Below are 26,924 nucleotides of genomic sequence, written 5' to 3'. Positions count from 1 at the left end.
GGCAGGCGTCAAACCGCTGCGCCACCCAGAGATCCCTTGAGAGGGTTTTAAAAGCCACCTGAACATCCTGGATATTTCAGTTTCAGTCCCATTCACATGTACCCAGAGAACAGGGAGCCGTGGCCTCCTGGGTGGTTAAGCGCTTGCCTCGGGCTCAGGTCGTCATTCCAAGGTCTGGAGATCGAGGCCTGCTTGGGGTTCTCTGCTCAGCGGGGAGCCTGCTTCTCCCTTTCCCTCTGCTGCTCCCCCTGCTTGTGCTCTCTCTCTCTCTGTCTCTCAAATAAATAAATAAATAAAATCTTAAAAAATAACAGGGAGTCAGTGCTCAGCCTTCCTGCTTAATAATGAGGGTTCCCCTGGTCTCTGGCTCCTCCTCCCTCACCTCTTCTGTGTACTATTGGAGCGGATGCTTTCCTAGCCCATTGGAACGTGAAAGGAAGGGTGCTAACTTTTTTTAAGGTGCTCTGCAAATGATTTTGATGCCCGTGTCTCATACTTTGTATCTTAGCTCATATTCAAGGCGTGCTGCCAGTCTCCTTTGAAGGGCTAGTGTGTGAATCCAGAAGGCCCACTGTAACTCCCGGACCTTACTTCCTTGCCAGAGCCAGTGTTTTCCACTTACCTGGCAGGCAGTACCGCTGCGGGCTTCCTTCTCACCGATGATCCTGCGCAGGGCTGGACGGTCCGAGGTTCCCGGTGCCCCCAGCTCTACCGGGGCTGCAGTGCGGTTGTTGGATCTCAGCCAAGTACATTGACCCTGAAACCCGTTGAATTTTTTTCTGACCCTTGCAGTGAAACCCAGAGAGGTTCAAAGACTTTCATTCTTGGAGGGGGGGGGGGGGGCGCGAGGAAAAATCGAGAAAGCGCCCAGTGTATTCAGATCATATTGTTCTTGGTGTCCCCCTCCTTAGGGACACAGGTCTCTGCAGATGACCTCAGGTTTGGGGAGCCGCTTGTCAGCACCCACTGGCAGCTGGGAGGGAGGGTTTGGTGGCAGGGGAGAAATAGGCACCGTTTTATCTTTTGTCTGCCAAATAAATTCTGACAGGTCTTTAGAGACTTTCATTTTGGGTGTGTGGTAGCTCCCATCGCGAGCTGAGGGCTGGTCCTGACTGTGCGAATGTTCTGTGCAGTGAGGTGTACTTGCCTCTGTGCTATTTGAGGCCTGAATGTGCGTGCATAATTGGAGAGATTATTGCAGACTGTTTTGCTGTGGTAGATGTGGTTTAAATCCTAGCACCGAGCGCAGCATTTACTTTCTCAGCTTACCCACAAAATCTGTGACTAATTTAGTGAATGCGAAGATTTTAGTCCAGATGGTTAGGTTTAATTGTAAAAACTGGAAAGATTTCAAAGTACCCTTTGGGGGAGTGCAGGAAACAACAACTGAACAACCAGAAAGAATGAAGAGTAACCGGAAGTCACTAAATATAGCGTATTTGTGTATTTGTGTATTTGAGATTTTTAAACATGTATGTGTGTCTACAGTCCAGGAAAAGCTTGAAGAATTTATTATGCCAAGCAGCATAAACAGACAGGATCAAGAGGGTTTTTTTTTTCTTTTTTTTAATGTTTAATGGCTTAGTGTGTTCTGTTTCAATTATTTGGTCAAATGTGTATGTGTGGCATTTCCTGGGCGTGAAGAAGGTTTTCTCTCAAGTGTATTGAGAAGCTGTGGCTTCCCTGTCCCCTGGATTCTTGGTTCAAGAGCATTGGCAGTTACCTCATCAAGCCTGAGGGCATTAGCGCTCTTGGCTGGTGGGTGTCCCCCTTGCCATGGTGCTTTCTGAGGCCTGGGCCTGCCTGAGCTTCCAGAACTGCCAACGTGGGCTCCAGAGGGAGCCCAGTGCTTTGGAAGGATGCACCTTCTCGTCTGCATCCATTTATCCTTCCCTGTTCTCGAGGTTGCTGGCCATGCACTAGTAGGTTCCAAGAATTGGAGCTGATGCTTTTTTATTTTTATTTTTTAAGATTTTATTTTATTTTTTTATTTTTTTATTTTTTTATTTTTTTTTTTAAATTTTCATTTATTTATGATAGTCACAGAGAGAGAGAGAGAGAGAGAGAGAGAGAGCGGCAAAGACACAGGCAGAGGGAGAAGCAGGCTCCATGCACCGGGAGCCGGATGTGGGATTCGATCCTGGGTCTCCAGGATCACGCCCTGGGCCAAAGACAGGTGCTAAACCGCTGCGCCACCCAGGGATCCCAGATTTTATTTTTTTATTCATGAGACACACACACACACACACACACACAGAGAGAGAGAGAGAGAGAGAGAGAGAGAGAGGCAGAGACACAGGGAGAGGGAGAAGCAGGCTCCATGCAGGGAACCTGATGTGAGACTCGATCCCAGGTCCCCAGGATCACACCCTGGGCTGAAGGCAGCGCTAAACTGCTGAGCCACCCAGGCTGCCCAGAGCTGATGCTTTTAAAGCTACCCAAGACCACCTTCTGGTTGCTTCAGATCCAAGCTTAAAGAATAGAAATTGGCTCCTTCCTCTGTTGTAGCTGGGCCACTGACCTAAATCTTGGGTCAGTAAGTTAGCTTTGAAGTTGGTAGGCTGATAGGGCTCTATGGAGGACTTTATTTATATTACCTGGAGAGAGAGGCAAGAAGAGTAAACCTATCATGGCCAGAAGGTTAGACCTTGGGGCTACAGATAAGATCTGCTTTGTTCCAGTGGAATTGCCTAGGGTTTCTGGCGTGGTAATCCCTAAGGCAAGCAGATAGACACAGTTCTGTCCCAGGAATGGAAATATGTCCACATATTGATAAACACATTTCATGATACTCAGAAATCATGGAGAAATGAGGCAAATTTATCTGTGTTACAGTTACCATCCATCTGTTGTTCTAACATCTGTGCCACAGTGTTGTAAAATGGCACAAGGAATGAGCAGGAGGTCGCCTTCCATGGTGAGGGAGGTCAGGAGAACAGCTGGGTGGGGCCGATGATTTTCAGACTATGGAAAGCCTGCAAAATACAGACCAAGAGTAGTTGCTTCCCAGGAGGAGTGAGGGTAGATCTTTGAGGCTCTTATCATTGGTGGCACAGAGAGCAAGATAAACAGAAGGTCAACCTCCCTAAAGCAGAAGCGGTCTTTGCCTCGATGCCCTCAGCGAAATTCCTTTTAAATATAGCTGCTTTTTACCTTCTGCTATCTCCTTATCTGCTGAGAGCCTAATTTTTCTCCGTTTATCAACAGTTTCACCTTCTGCTAGCAATCCATCAGATGACCCTAAAGGTGACTTTTAAGACTGTGCCATGCTCACATTGTGAGTAGACTTCTTTGAAGGCCAAGGGATGGAATTCTCCTGTAGGGACCCTTTGGTAGGGAGGAGAGGCAGGGGAGATTTCCAGGAGTCTTAAGAACATCCTGCCCTTGGGCTAGGCATCTTCTCTGCCCCCAAAGCTGTGTTTTTTTTTTTTTTTTTTTTTTTTTTTTGCAAAGCTGAATTTGGACAGAACCTCTTTCAGTGTTTCTTAGTATATTTGAAGCTGGCAGCAAGGTTTAAGTGATGAGGTTGAAGCAGGGTCTGACATGGCTCCCCACCATGCCCTCCCTATCATCCCTTGATTTCACAATGGAGATATATATATATATATACACACATACACCTATTTCATAATGGATATGTATATATATAAAATATATATATGTATAAAATATTTTATTTATCATGAGAGACACAGAGAGAGAGAGAGAGAAGCAGAGACATAGGCACAGGGAAAAGCAGGCTCTCCACTGGGAGCCTGATGCAGGACTCGATCCCAGGACCCCAGGATCATGACCTGAGCCAAAGGCAGACGCTCAACTGCTGAGCCACCCAGGCATCCATTCACGACAGATATTTTTAAGGGAGTTTTATAACTAATGTAAGGAGTGTGTTTCAAACAGGAACCTAGTAGGCATATGAGATCCTAAGGATTGATCCTGCCCTTGAGTTACAGATTAAGTCACAGACTTGAGAGGAGGATAAATGTCATATATTTCTATTTTCTGGATTAATAGATTATATATATATATATATATATATATATATATGCATTTTTATAAGCTATATTTTCTTTGTGTATGTTTAATATATCTGATGAATTTGATTTGAGGAATAGAAATAACTGAAATAATGTGATAATGTGTGTAACTGAAGGGGCTATGAGGGCAGGTGTACAAGGTCAGGGTTACTGGGATTCTAGGCACACAGGTCAGAAAAGGACATAGTTCACCAGTGTATCCCTCAGCTCCCCCCACGGGACACAGGTCCTCATAGTTTGTGCAGGCAGTGGTACCTCTTATTTCCTCTGAAGCTTTGTCTTGGAAATACACCGTTACATATTCTTTCCATGGGAAATCCTGCAGGACACAGTGCAGAAGAGATTCATTGGAAAAATGGAGTGGAAGATTAGCCTTTAGCCTCCTTGTATTCTGTTAATATTTCTTTACGATCTTAGGACTTTGACGATGGGCACCATGTATTTAAGAGGTGAGGCTGAAGCAGCTGTGAGGTAGCTCTGGTTTGTAGCCCAATTACAGGGTAGGGTGCTTGTCAAGTACAAACTTGAGATGGGAAAGAAAGAGCAGATTCAGCGCCTGACAGTGACTTGAGGGGAACCAAATGCTTTTCTCTCAGTGATTGGATGTTTGCACTTTTGTTTCTGGATGTGCTTCCTGGTCTTGCTCTTGGCTGACTGCACATGCTGTGAAATCCACCCAGATAATAACACATGGAATGTGTTCCAGGCAGACCATGCCCAGATTGAATTGGGAGTTGAGCGCAGGCCAGATAGCGCAGGGCTTTGTAGGTCATGGGGAAGAGTTGGGATTTTAGTTTGAATATGATGAGAAACCTTTCTAGAATTTTGAGTAAGGGAGAGTGACAGTGTTTCTGAAAATTTACTTTTGACTGCTTATAGGAGAATTGACTCTAGGGAGGCAAGAAGAGAAAGAAGGGGAATCAGTTGCAAGGCTTTTTCAATGGTCCTGGTGAGACAGAATGGGATAGACTTGGTCATGGAGGTGGTGAGAAGTGCTCACATTGTCTAAGGTGATGTACAGACTTGGATGTGGAGTGTGAGAGGATGAGACTTTAGGATAGCATCTAGAATTTTGGAGGTGGGTGGAATCAGGAGTTGGGACACCCTCTGGGTGTATGGCTGCCAAGTGATGATACTCAATGGAATGGCCAGTGCTGGAGGCACAGATTGGGAGAAGTGGGTAGTATACAGGTGGGCTTTACAGTCGGGGGCCTGGAGGAGGTCATCTAGTGAGTGTAGTTGGGAAAGATGAGGCCAGTGCTGAGCCGTGTGGAGCATCAGGGGGAGCACAGCATTCATTGAGGAGCAAGAGGACCCATCCAAGTCTGGTGCTTCTCAAAAGCCAGTGAAGACATTCTAGCAAGAAGGATGTAGTCCAATGTGTCAAACGCTGCCAAGCAGTCAGGTTAAGATGAGAATCAGAAGTGAGTTCTGCCTTTGGAAAGATGACTGTTGTTAGTGATTTTAATACAAGTGGTCCTGGGGAAGAGATGAGGTGGAGCTGGAGGGAATACTAGTCTGATTGAAGGGCTTAGATTTTGGGTGTGAGGTGAGGAAAACAGAACATGAGGAGTATAGCACACTTTACCATAAGGGACAGCATGGGGCCAGGGAATATTTATATCATTTTTAGAAGTAGGGCACTCTGTTAAATAGCTTGTTTGTCTGCTAGATAACTTGTTTGTGTGCCAATGGGAACGATACAGGGAGGTAGAAGAGAACTGATCTCCTGGAGAGAGAGCAGGGGTGATGTGACCTGGATTCAGGGTGGGGATGGCCATGGGAAATATCCACTGCACGGATGCATCTGTGCATGGCCTCTGGAGCTGGGACAGGTCCCCCTCTCCAACAGGGGGAAAGTCAGAAAATGTGTACAGATGCTGTGGGTTTGGTAGGTTTCCTTTTTTATCATTAGTGCAGGATATTGTTGCTATGTTAAGGAATTCTTCTAAATACAGATATCCTGGACAACAGGTGGATATTGAATTTTCATTCCCTGCTTCCTGTAATCAGGGAGGGAGCTTTGACTGTGTTGTGTTCTGACAGTAGAAATACCAGAAATGGTGGAGGTGTCAACGAAGATCTCTGTGTATTCTTTCATTCATTCCTTCACTCATTCCTTAACCCACCAAACACTTTTTGCCTGTTGATTGATTGATTGATTGATTTGCCTGTTGATTGTTATGCCAAGCCCAGTCTGGGTCCTGGAGATATAGTAGTGAGCAAAGTTTCTGCTTTCATAAAGCTTATATCCTAGTTTATTCTGGATAAATGTTTCCGGAGGTGTTAGGTGCTTCAAGAGGGAGGACGTGGTAGAGAAGGATGGTGGGAAAGGAGAGTTTTTATTCTTTTGTGTTTGAATAGGGACCTGATAGTGAGGAGGAGCCATTTGATCCCCTGGGGAGAGAACTTTCTAGGGACTTGGGAACTGCCTGTGCATAAGCCCTGGAGGGGAGAGGGTGTGTGTGTGTGTGTGTGTGTGTGTGTGTGTGTGTGTGGTGGTTCAGGAAGACTCCAAGGTGGCTGGAGCTGAATGAAGGAGAGAGAAGCTTGCTCAGAGATGGAGTTCAAGAAGAAGCCTGAGGTCAGGCTCCAGGGAGCCATGAGGAACCAACTAAGACTCAGAGAAGGGGAGCGATGGGGCTTTTTGTATGTGAGGGGGTGCTGCACTGTGAGGTATATTATAGAAGGATCTCAGAGTTTGAGAACCTACCCTAAGCTTGATTACTGCCTCTGTTCCTCAAGCAAGATCATGAATATTAAGGGTTTTTTTGTTTTTTTGTTTTTTTTTTCCCTAGAGAGTAGACAATGGTACCTTCCGCAGCTTCCTCATTAAAAAGGGACCATTATTTTCCCCAGAGCGAATGTTTCCAGGTGTCTCCAGTTGTGTGCATGCACACGCACACACAGTGCCCCCCCAACCATGTGGCATTGTATTAATATAGCCGATCATTACTAAAATTATAAACAATGAAATTCTAAAATGATGAGGTAAGAGTATAAATAGAAATTCTCATCTTTTTTTCTTGTGCCCCAGTGGATACCTCTCACATCCCCGCTGGGTTTTTACCATGCCTCTGTTGTGGGAGATGGGTCTAGAACCTTGACACTAGTTGCATTTATTAAAATGTCTTTTAGTCAAGTTTTCTTTTTAAATTAAGAAAGCAGTACATGAGTCTATAAAAGTTTAAAATGTACTAAAATATTATGTAATGGAAAGTAGGTTCCCTCCCCCACCCTCCATTAGACCTGCTCCCCAGAGCCAGCTACTTTGAACAGTTTTGTGTGTCTTTTCCTGAAATAGTCTCCATATGTTCAAGCATATATATTTATATTTCTTGTCTCCTTATACAGATCCGAGCATGCTAAAGAAACGAATATGCACTTTACTCTTTTGTATAACTGGATATCTTGGGATATGTCCTGTCTTTGCTTTCTACCTTTGGTTCCGTAATTTATATGGCTGATTCTCTACTAACAGCATGTAGGTGTTTACAGCCTTTTTCAGTTACACAGTGCTCTAGTGATCATCCCTGAACACATAAATTTCAAAATTTATCTCCGCCTTGATGGCATGACTTGCATTCCCACCAACAATGGGACACGAAGTGCTTGTGTTTCTACAAATTAATGGGTACTGTGAATTATAATTATTTGACTTTAATTTGTGCTAATCTGATGGTGACCCTTTATTGTAAATTCCCCTTTTCATGTTTACAAGCCATTGTATCTATTTTCCTCCATATTGGCAATTTATAACCTCTGACTCATTTTCTTGGGAGTCGTTGGCCATTTTTTATTATTTAAAGTAATTCAATGTATATTAGTTAAATACACTTTTCTTTTTAAACATTTTTTTCCAATTTTCTCCTGTGCTTGCAGATTCTTCCCCCTGATTCTGTTTATTGCTAGTTTTTTTTTTTTTTTTTTCTTTTGCCTCTGTAGTATCTTAAATTTTGTCATCAGGTTTATTAGTCATTTCCTCATGTGGCTTCTGGGTTTTGTGTCAGTGTAAGAGGACCTTTTTTTTTTTCTCTGAGATGATTAAAAATTTTTTTTGTATTGCTTTGGTCGTAGTTGTCTATCTTTATAGTCTTCAACTGGAAGGTGAATATGATTTTTATCTGATTGGCTTCTGGGGTCATATTGGCTTTTATAATAAATAGTGTTTATTAATCCTCTGTAATAAATAATAAAACATAAATAATGTTTGATCAAATACCCAGAATCCTTGAACCTTTCATTTAAATGATTGTTCCTTAATCAGAGCTGTGCATCTGAATCACTTGAAGAGTGCTTAATTTTTTTCCTTTCCCCAAACACACAGTTCCAGGTCCCGTATGTCTGTTCTGACTCTCTAGCTCTACAGGGAGGCTGCTTTGTGTGCATTTAGAAAAAGCTTCAGATAGCTTACTGGAAGTTGTCATTTTTTTTTTTTTCCTCAAAAGCAAATGTTAGGAATGGTTATTGGAATTTCCTGTTTCTGGGGTTTGTTTGTTGTTGTTGTTTGGTTCTTTATAAAAAAAATCCTCACACTATTGCTTTAAATATAACTTCAATAAGTGTTTTACAGGTGGTTAATTAGTGTACTTGGTCAAAGGGGAGGTGGAGGAGAAAGGACTAAGGATTTGCAGCACTGGCCCTGGGAATATTCACAGCCAGGTAAATAAATACCTTCTCCAGTGTTTCCTTGAGTCCTCCTAGGGCTCCCGGAGACAACCTGCACAGCGTGCTGCTTAAGCAGTCAAGATGAACCATGGTTTTGCTTAGTTAGCCACTTTGGTTTAGTAGCATGTAGGTAATTGCCACGCAGGCCAGAGGAAATGTTTGGGAGTGGGTAAAGCCTGCAGTTGTATTACTGCTGTAGGTCTGATCTATGGGGGTCATCTCTTCTGGTCAGCTGAGCTTTAGAAAATTGCCAGTTTGCTATCTTGCCCTCTTACTCAGCAGAGCACAGCCAATAAATCCTGTTGGTGGTGGCCACATGTGGTCTTCAGGTAGAGTGTTCTCTGCAGTATTTGGGGGTGGGGGGTGGGATTTGGTGATGGGGGGTGTCTTTACTCTGATTGCTGCCTGGGTCATGATCCCTGGGAGAAGCTCTGGAATGGGAATAATTGGGAGACTAGGTCCCACTTGATGCAATGGCTTTGACTTCTTTTATGATCCTGGGTAAATGTCACTATATCCCTATCCTTGAGCCTTGGTTTCTTCTTGGACCATGTGTTCTGAGTATCCTTTGAGTTCCAAAGAGAATTGTCATGTCTCCCACTCCTGTTGCACTGGACACCCCGTCCGTGTCTCTGACTTGAGCCTGGTCTGTTGCTGTTGTGTCTGCGTGTATGTTTCCCCCCGGCCCACCTGAGACCTTTGAGGCGATGGATGCCATCTTACTAACTCTGATCTCTGCAGCACCCAGCACCCAGCACTGTGCCTGATTGTAGGGAATGCTCAGTTAATGTTTGCTGAGCTGGATCTGCTTTTCATAGGATTGCAGGAGGGCCTCAAGGCTGGCTCCACTGGGTTCATATCTTTTGTCTTTTTTCCATGTAGAGATCACAGGCAAAACCATTGATGGGAATTATCTGGATCTTTTCATATCTCACATTCATGTGGCATTTTTAATTCTTTAAAGCACCATCATCTGTAAAGTCAGTTATATTGCACCTGGTTTCCTGGGTCTGGTAGAGCATGTCTGTTGAATTTTAAAGAATAAAGATACTTTACCCAGAAGGGTTGTACTGTGTCAGAATAACAGATTGCAGTGACATCCTGTTTGCTGGCTGATTTTTGACGATTTTTTTGTCAGCCACAAAACCCTCAGGGCTAAAATGGAAGGCTACTCTTAAGGAAAAAAAAAAAGGTCATTATTCAAGTAAGAGAGAAATGCCAATTATAGCTTAGAGTTTAGGTGTGACCATGGGAAATTGTTTAAACCAAGTTAACAATCTAATTTGGGAAAAAAAAAACAAAAACAAAGGCCAGCCCAGGAGTTTGGAGTGTAATAAAATCTTGGGAACTCAGGGATGAATTTGGCCCCTTTATCTTTGGTGAGATTTGTATAAGAAATTGGAGGACGGCCCACTTGGACAGCTCTGGTGTATAATCATTGATTACAATGATAGGTCATTAATAGTCATAGCTTGTTAAATGGAGCAGTGGTTTGATTTTTACCTTGAAGTTGGCCATTTAAACTCAACGTGTTATTAGAAGACATTTTTCAAAAAAATACACTTGCCACTATACATTTAAGAGATTGAAACTACACATGTTTATTGTGAGAGTCTTTTTCACCCAAGTGAGTTTCCAATGTTGCTGTGTTACATGGCCAGGGCCCCCCTGTGGTTCTAGTGCCCACCAAGTTGTGTGCTTTTCTGATGGCAAGAGAGCCTTTGCTGGAAAAGTGATGAGATGAGAAATCTTGTAATCAGATATATTATAAGATGTTGATGGTGATGCTCATTAGTGAGAACTCAGCATCTTTTGGAGTTTCCAGTACAGTGTCAACAAAGCCTAGGAATAGTTTCTTTTTGAGACCTCCTCCCCCAACTAACTTTCCCAGATAAATTATTTACTCAGAAGGCTCTATCCTCTATTTTTTTTTTTTAAGGCTTTATTTATTCACTTGAGGGAGAGAGAACGATTGGGAGGGGGTGGGGCAGGGGAGAGGCAGAGGGAGACGCAGACTCCCCGCCGAGCAGGGAGCCAGACTCAAGGCTCCATCCCAGGACCCGAAGATCATGACTTGAGCCGAAGGCAGATGCTTAACCATCTCAGGCATCCCGGCTCTATCCTTTCTAGTGTCAAAAATGCAAACAATAATTATTCATCTTTGGACAACCACCAGCATCCAGGTGCCCCAGGAATGTTTGTTGAATTCAGTAACAGCTTAAATGATGCTTAAGTAGTTCTGAAGCTGTTTCCGGTTGATTTTGATGATGGTCTTCAAGGTTGTTAGAGAGCATGTAACTGGAACAGGTGAAGAAAGTCAGGCTGGTAACTGATACACTTGAGCGGACGTGTGTAGTGTGCAGTATAATGAAAAGGGAAGTGTTGCTCCTGCCGCTGACTTTACTCACAGTTACTCAGTGCTTCTTAAGTCTATTTTGGGTTACAGTTTTATTGAGCATCTATGAGCTCTCTCTCCTGGGGGAAGGAAAAAAAAGAAAGCGCAGCGGTGTGTATAAACACACAAACCTTTGCTTCTATAATTACATGGTGTCTCAGACTCCACCAAGTGTTTGAACCCTGGGTAAAGAGTCAGATTTAACAGTTGCTTGTCAGCAAGCCCTTGAATTAAATGACTTCGTTAGGGGCCAAACAGCTTGACTACTGAGAAGCCACAGAAACCCCATGCTTCTTTTTCCTCCCCTAATGCGTTTCCCACTACGCCATGCTGATTTTGAAATGATGAACAACAATTGAAATATTAGGGAAACACTTGGTGAATGCAGAGTGTTCTACAAATAAAAATAGCAAGGCGATTTCTCAGTGGCAAAGGGAAACCCAGGCCATGCATTTTGTCATGTGGCTCATGTTCGCATATTAGGGAGCCTGCTGGAACCCCACGAAACTGTGAGCTGCCAGCTGTTTGGTTTAATTTGATCATTTACAAAAATACAGCCATCCTCACTGGTGCGTATGTTAAATACTGATATAACAGAAATAAATGCTATGCCCGTGGCATATATTTTTCCAAATGCTTTTGGTGTCTGGGTAGGCAGAGCTGGTTTGATGCTAATTGCAGAAATATCGGTGGGATTTATATCTGTCTTCCTGAGATGGCTGGCAAGAAGACATTTAAATCCTCAGAGTTAAGAGACCACACATTTTGATTTTTTTTTTTTTTTTTTTTTGGTCCTGCTTTGGGAAGAACCGTGTTCATTTGAGAGAACCCGTGAATGTGTAGGTTGGCACTTGTCGTTTCTTACAGTGAATTGCATCTTGGTAGATGGTGGAAGTATCCTACATATGGGAGGTTTACCAACATTCCTTTATTTTGAGGGTAGAGCAAAAGCTAGTTGGTGTTTCTACTTTCTACCCTGCATATTAATTTAGGAATAAGTCAATAATGATCCCACGAATTTCATTTCAGCATTAAAAAAGGGACACAGAGAAGGCTTGCCTGTCTTTCTTCACCAAATAGCAGTTTTGCAGACCCTTACAAGTTCCCATATGTTAGTGAAAAACATTTTCCAAGAAATTGGCAGCGTCGCACTTTGTAGCTGATGCCAGCTTGTTCCTTGGGCCAATTCAACAGAGAGGAGAGAGGAAAAAAATGCCTTGTTTTAGTGGCTGAATTACTCTGACAAGCTTTCACATCGCCCCTCCTCTTATTAATATTCTTTTTGATGTGAGCTTGTAAAACAGAGGATTGGCTGTTAATCTCCAAGATCTCAAGGGCTTTTGGCAGTGGCCCATAATTGATGTGTTCACATGGCTGTTGTCTGACTACTGATGATTAGACAGCAGTGTTATCTACCAGCTACATCAGTGTTGCTTATAAATCACACTTGATAAACTGCAGTTTCATTTCTTCAAAGAGTCCGTACATGTCTACGTACTTTGATAGAACTGCCAGAGGCATTTCATGATTCTGTGACAGCTTAGATTAGGTTTATTTTTCATTTCTGTTTGACAAAATATTAGACTTTCTAACCATGTGAAAGAGAATTTTTTGTTCCTCTAACAAGGCATTTGGAGAATGATAGGCAGAGAAAGATTACCTGCTCTCACGGGGAAGATGCACAGGTATGGGTGGCAGGGCGCAGTTTTGCCTCTTAGGGCCATACCTCTCGGGGAGAAGAAGAGAAGATGCCACAGGGGAGAAAGTTCTCAGAATATGGGCTTGGACTCAGATTGTGACATAGCTGGGGTCAGCCATCTAGAATTGTGAGATTGTACTAATTGTTCAATCATAGTATGTACTGAACCCAGGCATGAGGTATGACTCTGCTGCATAGAAGGGCAAGAGAAGGCAAGAAGGTATTACAAGAGAAAGAGGTAACAGCCACAGAAATCATGTCTGTCGCTCTCCTTCACTGCCCATATGGGGATACTTAGCTTGCCACAGACACACCCAGAGTACCCCATCTGCCCAGAGGTCTGATCACTGCAGAAATGCAACCAGGTTGCACATTGCACGCACATGGTAGGCTGACTTGGAGCCTCTGCTGAGCCTTGGCCTTTATCCTATTAGAAAATCGTGTGTCCTTGCGGTAACTTTATCTGGAAAAAAAAAAAAAAAAGGCAACTAAATAACTGCCAAGCTCGTTTTGCTGTTCTCCTTCTATACTTTTGCATATCCCTGGGCTGTGTTACTCCAGAGCCCCTGAGAGTCTTTTTGCTAACATTAGTTAATCCATCTTCACTTATTATTTTTTTTAGGTCAAATACTAGATTCCAAGAAGTAGTTATATCATAATTATTTGATTTTTACAAATAGAATTCTCTTTACAGAGTGTAAAGTCACATTGCATTTAAGAGATGTCTGTATAATTTTAAGGTGTGACAAAGTTAAATATTTTATCAAAATGTCTAACTTGTATTCAGAATAAAACTATGTATAGGCCAAGATTGGGAGTAAGGGTTTTGTTAATAAATTGTTTCTCTGGGGCTCTAGAATGTAAGAATGCAAGAGAATGCACTTAACATCAAAGCTACCTGAAACAAATTTCTCTTAGCTCACCCCCTGGAATCCAGAAGTTTGATAAGAATTCCAAGTGCTTCAGAGTTATTCTTTTTTTTTTTTTAATTTTTATTTATGATAGTTACAGAGAGAGAGAGAGGCAGAGACACAGGCAGAGGGAGAAGCAGGCTCCATGCACCGGGAGCCCGATGTGGGATTCGATCCTGGGTCTCCAGGATCACGCCCTGGGCCAAAGGCAGGCGCCAAACCGCTGCGCCACCCAGGGATCCCGCTTCAGAGTTATTCTTAAAGTTACTTAAAATTGTTAGTTAAATGCTTGACAGATACGCCTTCTCTATAATAGTTTGGCATTTTTACATGTATGAAACTGTTTTCTCCCATTTTGTTTCTAAATTGTGTCCTCAATTCTGGGTCCTACATTTAACTGCCTGGGAGTGGCTCTGACATGAACACTCCTGTTCCCTAGTAAATTTTTGGCCTGTAATTAAAATAAGTACTGTTGTCAGTGAATCCTGTTCATTGATTAGCATTGAAAAATAAAGATATTTAGGCTTCTGAAATTGATTCCTAGTTGAAGGCAATTACCCCTTCCCTCCCTTTTTTATTAAAGAAAGCAATATAAATATAAGTTGTTTGGGTTATGGTTATTTGATTTCAATAAACCATGGAAAGATATTCACGATTAACTTAGAGAGGATAGTCTTTCAGTGATGTAAATGGGTTCTTCATTTAGTTTTGATACATAAAGCAGCCATATTGGAGTTTCTGATGTAGCTGTAAAATCTGAAAAAAAGCTATTGAAAGATTGAATATGGTTTTGATGTGTAAAATACGTGTTCATGTGTAAGGGCTGGATGGTAATATTAAAGATAAAGATAATTGGAATAATTTAAAGGTTTTTTTTGCCATCTTTAAATAATAACTTTCTTTAAAAAAAGTATTGTGTATATATATATATATGTATATGTAAGTTTTATGAAGTGTATTACGATTATGGCAAATATAAGTATGCATTCTTTAATTTTAAGAAGATACCAGTTCTTCTTGACTGATGATTTACATCATGATTCAAATTAACTTAAATTTAGCTTAGTCTCATGCTAACATTGTCTGCAGGTGTTTATGGACTAACTGGAAATTACTGTAATATTGAGGGGGAGGATAATAGAAATACACATTTTAATATAAATATGAGAGGCTCTTTGCCCACAGGGTTTGGTATTAGTATCTGGACTATGTCCCCAGTTTTTTGCCCTTTTTTGGGGGGAGGAGGAAGGCTACCATTTTATAAAATGTCTAATTCATTGTTTAAGAAATCTTGGTCAGGTTATAGAGTCAACTTTAAAAGTTGCGGTCATCCATTTATTTCGGACCTGACATCTCAAGGTTTTATATGACCAAGATTTAGAGCAGGTATTATCTGATAGATAGGAGTTTGGATCAATTACTGTAAAATTGGCCTTCATAATTTGTTACAGTCATCTAAAATCTGTTCTGAAATAAGACACATGTAAGATTACGTATTCTGGAAATATGAATGCTAAGATAGGGTGACCTCTCTCCTACTCCCTCATTAGCCCTTTCCTTTTCTACTCTAAAGAGGAAATAACTAAAATGGATTAGCTGGCATTGTTTGACCCACCCACCTTCATTTGTGATCCTTGTGCAGATTGTGGACTGATGGCCCAGGCAGGGTGAAATGCCCTAGATACACTTCCTCTGCAAAGGCTCCTTGCTTCAAAAAGGGATGGTGTTTGCATTGGGGAAAATGTGATATGTAGCTGGGGGTAGAAACATAGGGAAGGAGAGAACATATTTTTAATATGGTACCAAGAGTTGGAAGAGAAAGGGAAAGGACATAAATAGTACTATATTGAACAATAGCAGTGAGAGTGGTCATCCCTGTTGTGTTCCTGACCTTAGGGGAAAGATTCTTAGTTTTTCCCCCATTGAGAATGATACTCGCTGAGGACTTTTCAGAGATGGCATTTATGATATTGAGATATGTTCCCTCTATCCCTACACTTTGAAGAGTTTTAATCAGTAATGGATGCTTTATTTTGTCAAATGCTTTCTCTGCATCTATTGAGAGGATCATATGGGTCTTGTCTTGTCTTTTGTCAATGTGATCTATCACGTTGATTGTTTAACGAATGTTGAACCACTCTTGCATCCTGGGAATAAATCCCACTTGGTCGTAGTGAATAATCCTCTTAATGTGCTGTTGGATCTTATTTGTTAGTATCTTGGTGAGAATTTTTGCATCCATGTTCATCAGGGATATTGGTCTGTAATTCTCCCTTTAGGTGGTGTCTTTGTCTGGTTTTGGGATCAAGGTCATGCTGGCCTCATAGAACGAGTTTGGCAGTATTCCTTCCATTTCTATCCTTTGAAACAACTTTAGTAGAATAGGTATTATTTCTTCTTTAACTGTTGGGGAGAATTCCCATGGGAAGCCATCTGGCCCTGAACTTTTGTTTCTTAGGAGGCTTTTGATGACTGCTTCAATTTCCTCGCTGGTTATTGGCCTGTTCAGGTTTTCTATTTCTTCCTGTTTAAATTTTGATAATTTGTAGGTTTTTTTTTTTTAAGATTTATTTATTTATTTTATGATAGACATATATATAGAGAGAGACAGAGAGAGAGAGGCAGAGACACAGGAGGAGGGAGAAGCAGGCTCCACGCGGGGAGCCCTATGTGGGACTCGATCCCAGGACTCCAAGATCGCGCCCTGGGCCAAAGGCAGGCGCTAAACCGCTGAGCAACCCAGGGATCCCCTGGTAATTTGTAGGTTTTGAGGAATGCATCCATTTCTCCCGAATTGCCTAATTTGTTGGTATATAGTTGCTCACAATACATTTTTATGTTAACCTTAAAAATAAAACTGCCACTTATTTTACCAGCAAAAATGGAATTCTTTGAGAATAGCAGAGAATTGCAATATGGGACAGGCAGGTTACAGCTAAAATAATAGCTAACCCTGGAGAATAAAGGAGTGAGTTCTTTTATGGAAGACAGAGGGAAGTGGGAAGGCTCTTATAAACTGAGTCTATTGTAGTAAACTGGGAGCTAGAAATATGAGGCCTTCTCATTGGCTGAGCCATGACTGGTTCTCATTGGCTGGGCTGTTGCTGGGGCAGGAGGAAAGCCTTTCTTCCTTCTAGGGTAGTGAAGTAGTATCTACCTGCAAGGTCCTCTCTTCTTGTTAGGTCTGCAGTTGATGACAAGTGACAGGGCATGAGAACACTCCTCTGTCCCTTGCTGAATTTCCCATCTTTTGAGTGGGCCTCCCTTTATTAATTTTCACAGTGTCTTCAGCTGGATTGAAACAGAAGGTTACAAGGAGGTGTTGGAGCCATAGATAGTGTGGCTGCCAGTTGCTGTGAAGCTGAAATTAAGGGCTCCATTAACACTAGCCCTTAGGACACCTGGGTGGCTGAGTCGGTTAAGCACCTGCCTTTGGCTCAGGTCATGATGCCGGGGTGCTGAGATTGAGCCCCACATCAGCCTCCCTGCTCAGTGGGGAGCCTGCTTCTTCCTCTGCCCCTCCCCCAGTTTCTGCTCTCTCTCAAATAAGGAAATAAAAATCTTAAAAAAAAAGAGAAAAGAGTCACCACTCTTTAAAAAGCTAGCAGTCCTGCTCCTCTAGGAGGGATGGGGGTAGGGCACGGGCCAGCCCCTCAGGAGTGGGCATGGACTTCTCTGGACTGGTCCCGGTGTTGGACACCATACCCTCCCCCTCCCACCACTCTGATCTTAGCATCCTGCTTCCAACCCTGTGGAGCACTGCCTGTCCTCCCCTGCCCTCCTCACCACTGCCACCACCTTGGACCACTGGCATGGCTTCTTAACTGCACTCCTTTCTCAGGTTCCCCTCTACTCTGTTCCCTGTACCGTGTCCCATGTGCTTTTGACCAGAGGAACAATCTGGCCCACTCATGTCCCTACTTTATGTCTTTAGGACTGGCTGCCAACTCCGCAATTACCCCTAAGTTATTAGCCTGATCCAGGGTCACCATGAGCTGCCTGCTTTTTCCCCTGCTTTCACTCTGACCCTCTGTGTTTCAAACCCCTTAAAAACCCCTGGGTGGTGACTAGCATGGCCCAGCTCTGCCCTTGTTCCCTGTCCTCTCCCCAGGATCCATCCTCCACTGTTTTTTTTTTTTTTTTTTTTTTTAAGATTTTATTTATTTATTCATTTGAGACACACAGAGAGGGGCAGAGATACAGGCAGAGGGAGAAGCAGGCTCCCTGGAGGGAGCCTGATGCAGGATTCCATCCTGGGACCCCAGGATCACAACCTGAGTCGAAGGCAGCGATCCACCCAGGTTACTGCCCCCGTGCACTTTCTTAAGACTCATCTTCCACACACCCCACCCCATCCTGTGGGGCTGCCTCAGTATGCCACCTCAGCCCTGCCCACTTGCTGCTGGTGCCCCCTGTGGCGTTGGTGTCCCTCCAGGGCTCCTGTGGCCTTGCTAGGTACATGGTGGTTACCTGGCAACACATTTGTCAGATGAAGGAATGACTTCCCTGGGAAGGAGGTGGGTTTAAGCAGCAGCCTTTGTAAAGGGGATGATATGGGTTCTATGCATGGTCTTCCTGTCACACAAACTAGATCCTTATGCCACCCTTGACTTGTTGATCTCAGCACCTCTGCCCAAGGACGTGAAATAATAGCCTTAATTATATGCTGTCTCTCCTCTGCATTGGCAGTTGCTTACTTCTATCCTACAGTAGAAGGGCTTAACAACTTTTTGTTAAAAGGTTAGTTTTTAAAAAATTAGAAATGTCATACATGTTCATGTTAAAATTTCATGCAGAAGGCTGTCAAATAAAACTGATCCCCCCTCTGAGCTGCATATTTTTATGTGGATAACATTTCTGGATGGAAATGCATAAGAAACCATTAGAACCATTAGAAGAAAGGGTCTCCCTAAAGAGTGACCTGTTGGCTTCTAGAATCTTTGTTCTCAGGAGGGAAAACAAAATTCTGGTCCTGTGAACAGCTCTTTCTCTGTGGGGCTTTGTGAGAAGAAACTTTCAAAAGTTGTAGTTTGGGTACAGAGCTTGGTAGAGGCCCCAGCAGCCCTCCTTGGGATAGCCGACAGCCTCTAGTTTGGCTGCTGAGAAGTAACTTATCTCTTAAGACTTCAGATGAGAAAATATACCCTTGCCTTTCTATAGAGACCTAATAAGAGTGAATATGAAAGTCTCTGAGGTGTCCTTGAGAGCCTGTGTATAGATGATTGGAGGAGCTCTGTGATTCTCTCTCTCTCACCACTCTGTCTCCGTGGTAAAGCATAGAGAGCTTTCAGGAGCCATTTATTTTGATTCAGTATGAAATTAAAATTTCAAAGCTTTCATTCATTTATTGAAATTGATCAGTATTTTGGAACAGCATTTGGGAGGCACGGAGGAAAGGGAGTCAAGATGTTCACACTGTGCCTCTCAGACATGGGATGAATTGAAGTGAGCAGAGTTTAGATTTTGCAGAGTGGAGAGTGAATGGTACCCAGATGGTATCCTGGGCAGGGAGTTAGAATTGTCCCCTTCTAGGGCTGACGTACCATGCTTTGCAGAAGCAGGTTTTTGACCCCTGCTAAGGCACCATCTTAGATCTCACCTCTACAGTGCGACTCAGGTGCTTCCTTACGACTGAATTCGTTGTGATGAGCATGTGTTGCATTTGCAGCTCAAATCTCTAGAATTTTAACTGAAAATATTCTCTGTAGCAGATTGTAGGTGAGATTTCCTAACAGAGGGGCAAGAAAAGAATTGGTGTTAGTTCAGAAGAGGAATAATGTAATTTTTTCCAAATGGGCCTTTCTTTCCTTTTTCTGTTTTGTTTTTTAACCCCCCCCCCCTTTTTTTCCTCTTAAATTTAAGCCTGTGTCAAGTAGAATGAAAATCCTAGGACCTTTCCCTAATTTTTAAGGAGAAATAAGGATCATGCAGAGATGGGTACTGGAAGGCTGGCCAGTAGTATCTGCTCAGATATTCATTATTCAGGTGTTTTTGAAACTGATTTGCTTAGTACTGTTAGCTACACCCATGTTAAGCAAAATGCAGAGCTAAAAATCCAGAGTTTTATCACCGAGCTGGTTTTTTTCATTCCTAGGGGATTGGGAGCCGCGTCTAATGGATGTAAATGGGATTTGTGTGGACATTTTCAGGAATTCAGCTTTCTACAAAGTCAAGGAACTTGTGAAAAGAATTAACAAAGGAAGATAGACTTTTTAAAAGTACTTTTATGAAGGTCTCCTTCCTTTGTGGCTGATTATTGTGGTTTAAGTAACTTTGGAAATGGGCAGGATGAGAGGAAATCAGAGAACCCTATGGACAAGATGTAAAAACCCTGGTCACTTAGTGCTCCTCTGTGAGCAGTGGAACATGTTCGCGGCACTTTTGAGACAGCAGAAGAATCTGTGGCTCAGCAGTAGGACGGGTTTTTTGCTGAGAACACAAAGGAAGTTAAGCGTGTGACAACGGATGTGGTCTGGTAGAGTCAGTCCTCCAGGATGGAGTCCTTGTGTCCTCTGCACCTGCCCTGGTGCCCCTCTGCCGGAACTCTATACAGTTGAGGGCCTCCTGGGGGAGAATTCTATTTGGCTTCAAAACAAAAACAAATTTAAGACACTGAATTGAGTAGCTTAATTATACTCTATTTTTATGTACCCCGGTACCTTCTGTTTTGCTTTGAAAACTGCCAATGCCTAGAGAATGAAGGTAAAAATACCTGCTGTTGTTTAAAGTCTACTTTGTACGTGTTGCTGGCCTTTGTGTGTGTGTGCTTTGGGATCTGAGCATAGGGCTCCTTCTGGGGTGACATACAGTGACCTCCTCCTGGTGCCGTCTCCCACCCAGGCAGCACCCTGTAGAGCCCCTGGATTGGCATTCTATGATTTTGGCATGGTGGGAAATGGAAGCAGCTGTCTCGGGGCCAGAGCCTCGGTCAGTCCCCCGGGCAGACCCTCCCAGGTCTGCGGCTAAGGCTTTTTAAAAGCTGCTTTTAGCAGGTAAGCTTGTGGCCTTTTATTTTGGGCAGCCTCTGGTCGTCATAGCTGGAAATGAGAAAATGAAAGTAATAGTACAATGCCCAGCCGTTGTATGTAGTTGTAGCTTTTAGAACTGGATGATTTAAAATAATAACCACGCCAAACCCGAGCTTCGGGTTCAGCGAGTTTTCTGGAAGGGTTTGCCTAGATCCCCCCGAGAGGCACTGTTCTGACCTATGGGCAGTGAAAGGTGATTCAGGTTTGTGGCTTCTGACATACAGAGAAGGATGTGAAATTACCTTGGGAGAAAGGCTTCTTTCCATCTTGTGTTGTTGTATTTTATATTTTGAGGAGTTTGCTTTTCCTCTTGCCTTGCTGTGGGTTCAAGTTCTGACTCAGCCACCAACCCCGAGTGACCCTTTACAGTTACTTACTTTTCCAAGATTTCCTTTTCCTCATCTGTAAATACTTGCCTTCTCAGTCTCAGTCTTCTGGATGGACCAGAAGAGCATACAGTATAACCCCTCCTAGGTAATAGGGGTTAAACCGTGGCTGTCCCTGCTCGTACTTTTACAGGAAAGCCCAAAGACTTTGAAATCAGAGAGATTTGGCCTTGAGTAAATTGTCCTGATGGTGGTTCCGAAAGGAAAAGTCTCTACCACATTTAGGAAGGCCAGAATTCGGAGCAAGCGACCCCTATATGTTCAAGTTTCCCTATCAGGGATGGGAATTCATCCTTGGTGGTCCTTTTTGGGGAAAAGATCTGTTCCCGAAGGGTTTCTTAAGCTCCCCTTGCTTTGCTACGTGAAGCAGCAGCGATGTTGGGTAGCATGGGTGGTTAAAATGCAAAGTGAGAGATGGTGGCGGTGGTCACCTCCAAATAGCTATAGCTGTGACTTCCCCTATGTGAAGGGCAGTCTCTGTCTAATGCATTTTATCTTTTTATTTTTATTTTTTTATATTTTATTTATTCATGAGAGACACACAGAGAGAGAGGCAGAGACAAAGGCAGAGGGAGAAGCAGGCTCCATGTGGGGAGCCCGATGTGGGACTTGATCCCGGGACCCTAGGATCACGTCCTAAGCCAAAGGCAGATCACTGAGCCACCCAGGCGTCCCAGGTCTAATGTGTTTTAAATGAAAGAGGTGACTGTGGGCAATCTCGTAAAACAGCCAAATACTGTGATTTGGAGAAAATGTGAGCATTAAATAATCGTGCCCCAGCGTGCTCACAAGAAGGTAAAAATACTGAGTGAATTACAGGTACCATCACCACTCCGTTTGGTGTTGATCTGAGGATCCGCAGGATTGAGGGGTTAATGAATGGCCAGATGAGCTCGGTGGTGGAGACTTTTGCAAGATTTGTAAGAAACCCCAGGTCCCCTGTCGGGCTCCAGCTTGCCCCAGGGCGTGGGGGGACATCTTCCAGGGAGGCTTGCCCATCCCTGGCCCGCCCTTCTCCCTCTTCCTGGCCCTACCGCCTCCCTGCTGGATCCGAGGGGTGCAGGGGTGCCCACCTAGCGCCCCCAGCCCCGCCCTGGCCACCCTTCCTCTTTGCCTGTCACTCTCAGTAGTGACACAGCCAGTGCTGGAGCGAAGCAGAGCTGCTGCCACCAGTGCTCTTGGCCCTGGAGCCTGCCTTGCTCCTCAGCGCTCAGGAAAGCCCTTGAAATAAGGTGAACTGAGAAAATATTGCCAGAATCTCTCCGCAGATCCCCCCTCCCGCAGCCCTCTGATCACACACACTAAGTGCCGCTATCTGTGTAAATAACCTTTCCTTTCCCGCCTCTCTCTACCTCCCCCACTCCCCCACTCCCATGCTCTTAGGCTCTCTCGAGTGATAAATAGCCAGGCTACTGCTCAGCGTGCACCAACACCTGGGAATAATCATGCAAAAATAACAGTGAGAGACTGCCGCGCGTCTGTTCTTGACATTAACTTTCCTCAGTTTGACAGGCTGCCACCAGCAGCTGTTAGACTTATGGGTCCCCTCCCCCCGCCCCCCACTGGAGATGGCTGCTTTCCTGCTTCTCTTTTTTTTTTGGGTGGGGGGGTGTAATAGGTCACATCAGTGTCCCATCAAGATGACAGAAAGGAGCTTTGACAAAGGAACCGTTGCTAAAACTGGCTAGTTTTCTATTACGGTCTTTTCTTCTAGATGTTAGTAGTCTTAGACTAATAATTCCCCACTGATTTTTTTTTTTTTTTTTTGCATGGAATATCCAATTAGTACTATTTTAGTGGTCTCTGCCCCCCTCTCCCCAAGGGTATTCGTAATCGCCTCCCCTGAATTGCCTTGAAATGTAGCACATCCTGGTATTTGGCTGTGGAGGGCCAAACCACCTATTGGTTTTTAGTTCGGGTCTCAAGTATATTTGTAATAACAATAATAATATTGGCAATGGCAGTAGCTCTCGTTTGTTGAGTGCTGTACCGGGAACTGAGCTCTGGGGTGTTTGTAGGATCTCCTTATTTCCATTTTACAGAGGAAGCCATTGAGCCTCAGATGGATCAGGTGATTCACCCAAAGGTTGGGTAGCTGAAGGTAGTGCTGGGATTCCAGTGTTGAAGACTGATGCCTGCCGCATTTTCCTTCACTACATACTGTGTTTTGCACTCAGGCCTGATGGATCGCTCCTGGGATGTGGTTCTGCTGCATAATTTGGCTGCATTTGTAGGATTATTTGATTAGCTCCACAGTCTTGCCGATGAGGCAGGAAGGCCTGGAGGCCTTGGGTTTGGCCTGCTCTTGTTTCACCAGCAGGCTGCACAGTGCCTGGCACACAGCAGGGGTGTTGTTACTATTTCTTGGGTGGCTGTGTGATCAAGTTGAGGCAACTCAGAGGTGACTTTTGGGGGGAGCAGCAGTGCATAAAAAAAAGGTACAAGTAGAGATTAGGAGAAGGAGATTTTATAGAGGTATAGGATTCATCAGGATCTGCTGTAAAAGTAGGAGTGGGTTGGAGGGATGAAGCTGGGTCAGCTGTTGCCAGATGCCCATGTATGAAAGGAGCAGTATTTCCCTGGGGCAGAGCTTCTCAGGGTTAAGCCCTTTTTCTTATACTTTTAACACACTTTAACCGCACTTAACCATGCATTTGGAGGGGATTATAGATTTATGTTAAATATAGTAGGATATAAAAAGGAGCTTTGTAAGGTTGCATGCAGGGTTAGAGAACTGTAATATCAGACCAGCGACTTTTTTTTTTTTTTTTTAACTTTTTCAAAGCCAGCATTGACTAAGCTAGGCATTTTTTGAGCCTTCATTTTGGATGAATTACCTCACTGAGTCTTCACTGTGACCCCTTGGGGGTAACCGTTAGTCTTACTCCCATATCTTAGACCCGGGCATTGAGCCTCAGAGTAGCATGCTTAGGGGGCCCCACAGCAAATAGCGGGGAGATCAGGATTTGAACCCATCACTGCCTGAGATCCACCACCAGCAAGTACAAGTGTGTGCCACTTGGAGGGAGTCCTTTTGCTACGGTGTGTGTTAACGCACCTCATCGGTTGAAGAAGTCACGGTTGAGTCTAGGGATCAGTGACCGGGAAGTCAGGGTGCAGTGGAGTTGATCTTTTGCAGGAGGTAAAAACACTACTGAAAATGCCTCCAGGTCCTGCTTTGCATATGGTGCATGTGGCTTTGTGTTGGGCACCAGAAGATTCACAAGAGAACTGAAACCTTCTGTAGGGGTGCATTAGCTGGCAGAAAGAAGTAGTGGCACTATTATCTTCCTGCCACCTCACTTATGGCTCCCAGGGCGTGTATTTTGAACTCCCTTCTGTCACGTTTCTGCTTCTAGAATGCGGCTTCCTTCTGCTCACTTAGGTTGCCATCAGAGCTAGCTTATTGCCCTCGTGCAAACATGGGCCACGTTTCTAGGATGAGGAGTTTGGGCTAGGTGGTCCTCTACGTAGAACATTTTGTGATTGTCTCAGAGAAAGGCTGGACATGCAGAGTCAGCTGCCTGCCACCGGGCACATCATCGTGAGGCCAAAGGGAAGCCGAGCCCTGACGGTTGATGCCACCAGGAATGTGGGCCCAGCCCAGCACATTCTCTAATTATTATTTTAAGAGATAGTACACATCCAGACTTTCCCCTCATTTTTTGTGTTGGCAAAAAATCATGTTTTTGGAAGTAGCATGCCTACCAAATAAAACACCTCTGGGAGAGCTGTAATTCCCTACCATCCTCTGTGGTTGGTGACCTCTGGGGACGAGGGGCTCCCAGTAGACCATACTCCAAATTCTGAAAAAACAAGGGAGGAAAGTTCTCCTTTTTTCTCTCACTGGTAGTGATGATCTGGTATCAAAAGGAACGGCTGCTTGTGAGCTATCTTGAGGAAGCCGGTGTTGTGGAAAGAACCAGAAGTTCATGGTGTAGGTCAAAGAGTTGAACGTCTTAACTGTATTGCCTTTTGAGTTTTCCTATCGAGTTAAAGAGTTTTAGCCTGTTATCGCATTGAGGGACTGTCTGTGGTTAGTTCAGAGGGTCAAACCCTCTGAAACTTAGCTTCTTGTTTTAAGACATGCTGCTGGTGGGGACAGGGCTCCAAGGTCTCCTTTATAAATTCTGTCAGCCAGGCTTTTACCATTACATTTGGATTGCGTGGTTGGAAATAAACTCAGTTAACTTGCTGGTAGGCCTAGGATACTATGGCCTTTCTCTCCAAGCCTTCTAGATTCTTTAGAGGTTTGATATTTGGATTCTCTTAAATATCCCAAAGAGTATGGTTGTGTGTGTGTGTGTGTGTGTGTGTGTGTGTGTGTGTATGTGTATCTGTATGTATACAACATGCATAACTATAGTTATATTGAAATAGAGATTTAGTCCAGAAGTTGTATTGTGATAGGATTTGTCATCAGTAGAAGGCTGGAGGATACATTTTCCAGTTGAGGAAAGTGGTGTTCAGCAGAGGTTAAGTGACTCCCCAAAGTCACCAGCTAATTAGTGTCAGAGTTGAGGCCAAAATCCCAGTGTCCAACACCCTGTCCTAATAACTTTGTTTTGTAGGCTTTGCCTTATTATAGGCTTTGCCTTCCAAATCGGAGAATTAATGGCCTCTTGGGCACCTTACCTCCTTTTATTTCATCCCATTTTCTTGTTTATCCAACTGAAGCTGTGTTTGTTCTCTTGGAATTAATGTAGGCTGTCGATCAAGTGATATAAAGAGTATTTTGAGCATATTGTTCCATTTTGTCTTTTCAGTTTATATATGTAGCAACCAATTATAGCCAATTTACAGCTAACTATACACATTAAGAAGTTGTTGGCAAACATGCAAAAAAAAAAAAGACTATATAGGAGCTGGTTTATAATTTTCCTTGACTTTTTTTTTTTTTTTTTAATTCTGGAAAACGGTTCTAATCTTGCACAATCTTTCAGTTGTAGTAAAGACTACAAGATAGCATCGGGTCCGCCCCCCTCCCCCTTAGATTTCCTCCGTTAGAACCGCTTTCTTCATTTGTCAGCCCAGTTTTAAAATAGGAAATATCAGTGTGAACTTTGATCCACATGAAGCTTTATTTACGCGAAAGCATAAATCACCGGATCTGGGGTTTGGGGCCGTTAAATGCTTTTCTTTCTTGGGCTCTGTGATCAAGAATGCAGAACAATAAAAAGCGTGCAGCAAAAGAAGTTTTATGGCAGCTCTGAGAGCAGGAAATTAAGTTTCTTTACCATGCAGATGGGTGAAGGGCTGTTCTCTTGCGTCTTGGATCAGTCAGGCAAGTGAACGTCAGTTTATCATTTTAGGGAAAGGCAAACTGTAGAAATAGTTCCTGCAGTCATATGAACAAGGAGCCCACACAGATGACTGCTTCAGCTGTTTAACCGGGAGCACACTTCCTCATGTAACTTCTCTTGAAATACACTCTTTGTGTGTGTGTGTGTGTTTAAACAATGAAGACTATGTAATAGTATATCTGCAGCCACGTGTTGGTTTCTCATAAAGGTTAATTGGGAATAGATGAACCACAGACTCAGATGGCATCTTACCAGAAAATCCTTCTGGGTGTCCTTTTTTACACATATGACTTGTTGGCTCAGCTGATAGAGCATACCATCCCGTGTAGGTATCTGTGTATAACAGGAGGATCTAGGGAATGTGGCATCATGGTGCCGTGGGCTTTGCCTTTGGCTCTTCCACATTTGACCACCTATCAGCAGGGCCATGATTATTCTGTGACAGTTCTAACAATGGTTAAAACAGGTCTGATGAACGAATGGGTTGGTTGGTGATT

At 43.6% G+C, this 26,924-nt stretch overlaps 1 protein-coding gene and 1 long non-coding RNA gene across 8 annotated transcripts in view; one reads left to right on the top strand and one right to left on the bottom strand.

The window, feature by feature from the left end:
- ZNF608 (zinc finger protein 608) overlaps positions 1-26,924 on the top strand; it is a 111,191-nt gene that overhangs the window by 25,934 nt on the left and 58,333 nt on the right. The window contains exon 1 of one of the 7 annotated variants that reach the window (XM_077911459.1): positions 12,950-13,037. The exons of 5 other annotated variants lie outside the window; for them this stretch is intronic. In XM_077911459.1, coding sequence (XP_077767585.1) covers positions 12,981-13,037 — 57 coding nt within the window. In that variant the 5' untranslated portion in view covers positions 12,950-12,980. Of the gene's footprint in view, positions 1-12,949; positions 13,038-13,076; positions 13,186-26,924 lie in introns of those variants that run through there. One more of the 7 variants, XM_077911462.1, reaches the window with a different exon arrangement.
- On the bottom strand, positions 10,630-12,914 carry LOC144322013 (uncharacterized). The gene is made up of 2 exons (XR_013387575.1): positions 12,761-12,914; positions 10,630-11,180 (listed from the first exon to the last, which is right to left on the bottom strand). It is a non-coding gene; the product is annotated as an uncharacterized LOC144322013 (long non-coding RNA).

Source organism: Canis aureus, chromosome 10, assembly GCF_053574225.1.
Source record: "Canis aureus isolate CA01 chromosome 10, VMU_Caureus_v.1.0, whole genome shotgun sequence".
NCBI classification, from domain to species: Eukaryota; Metazoa; Chordata; class Mammalia; order Carnivora; family Canidae; genus Canis; species Canis aureus.
This window is presented reverse-complemented; position numbering and strand designations above follow the sequence as displayed.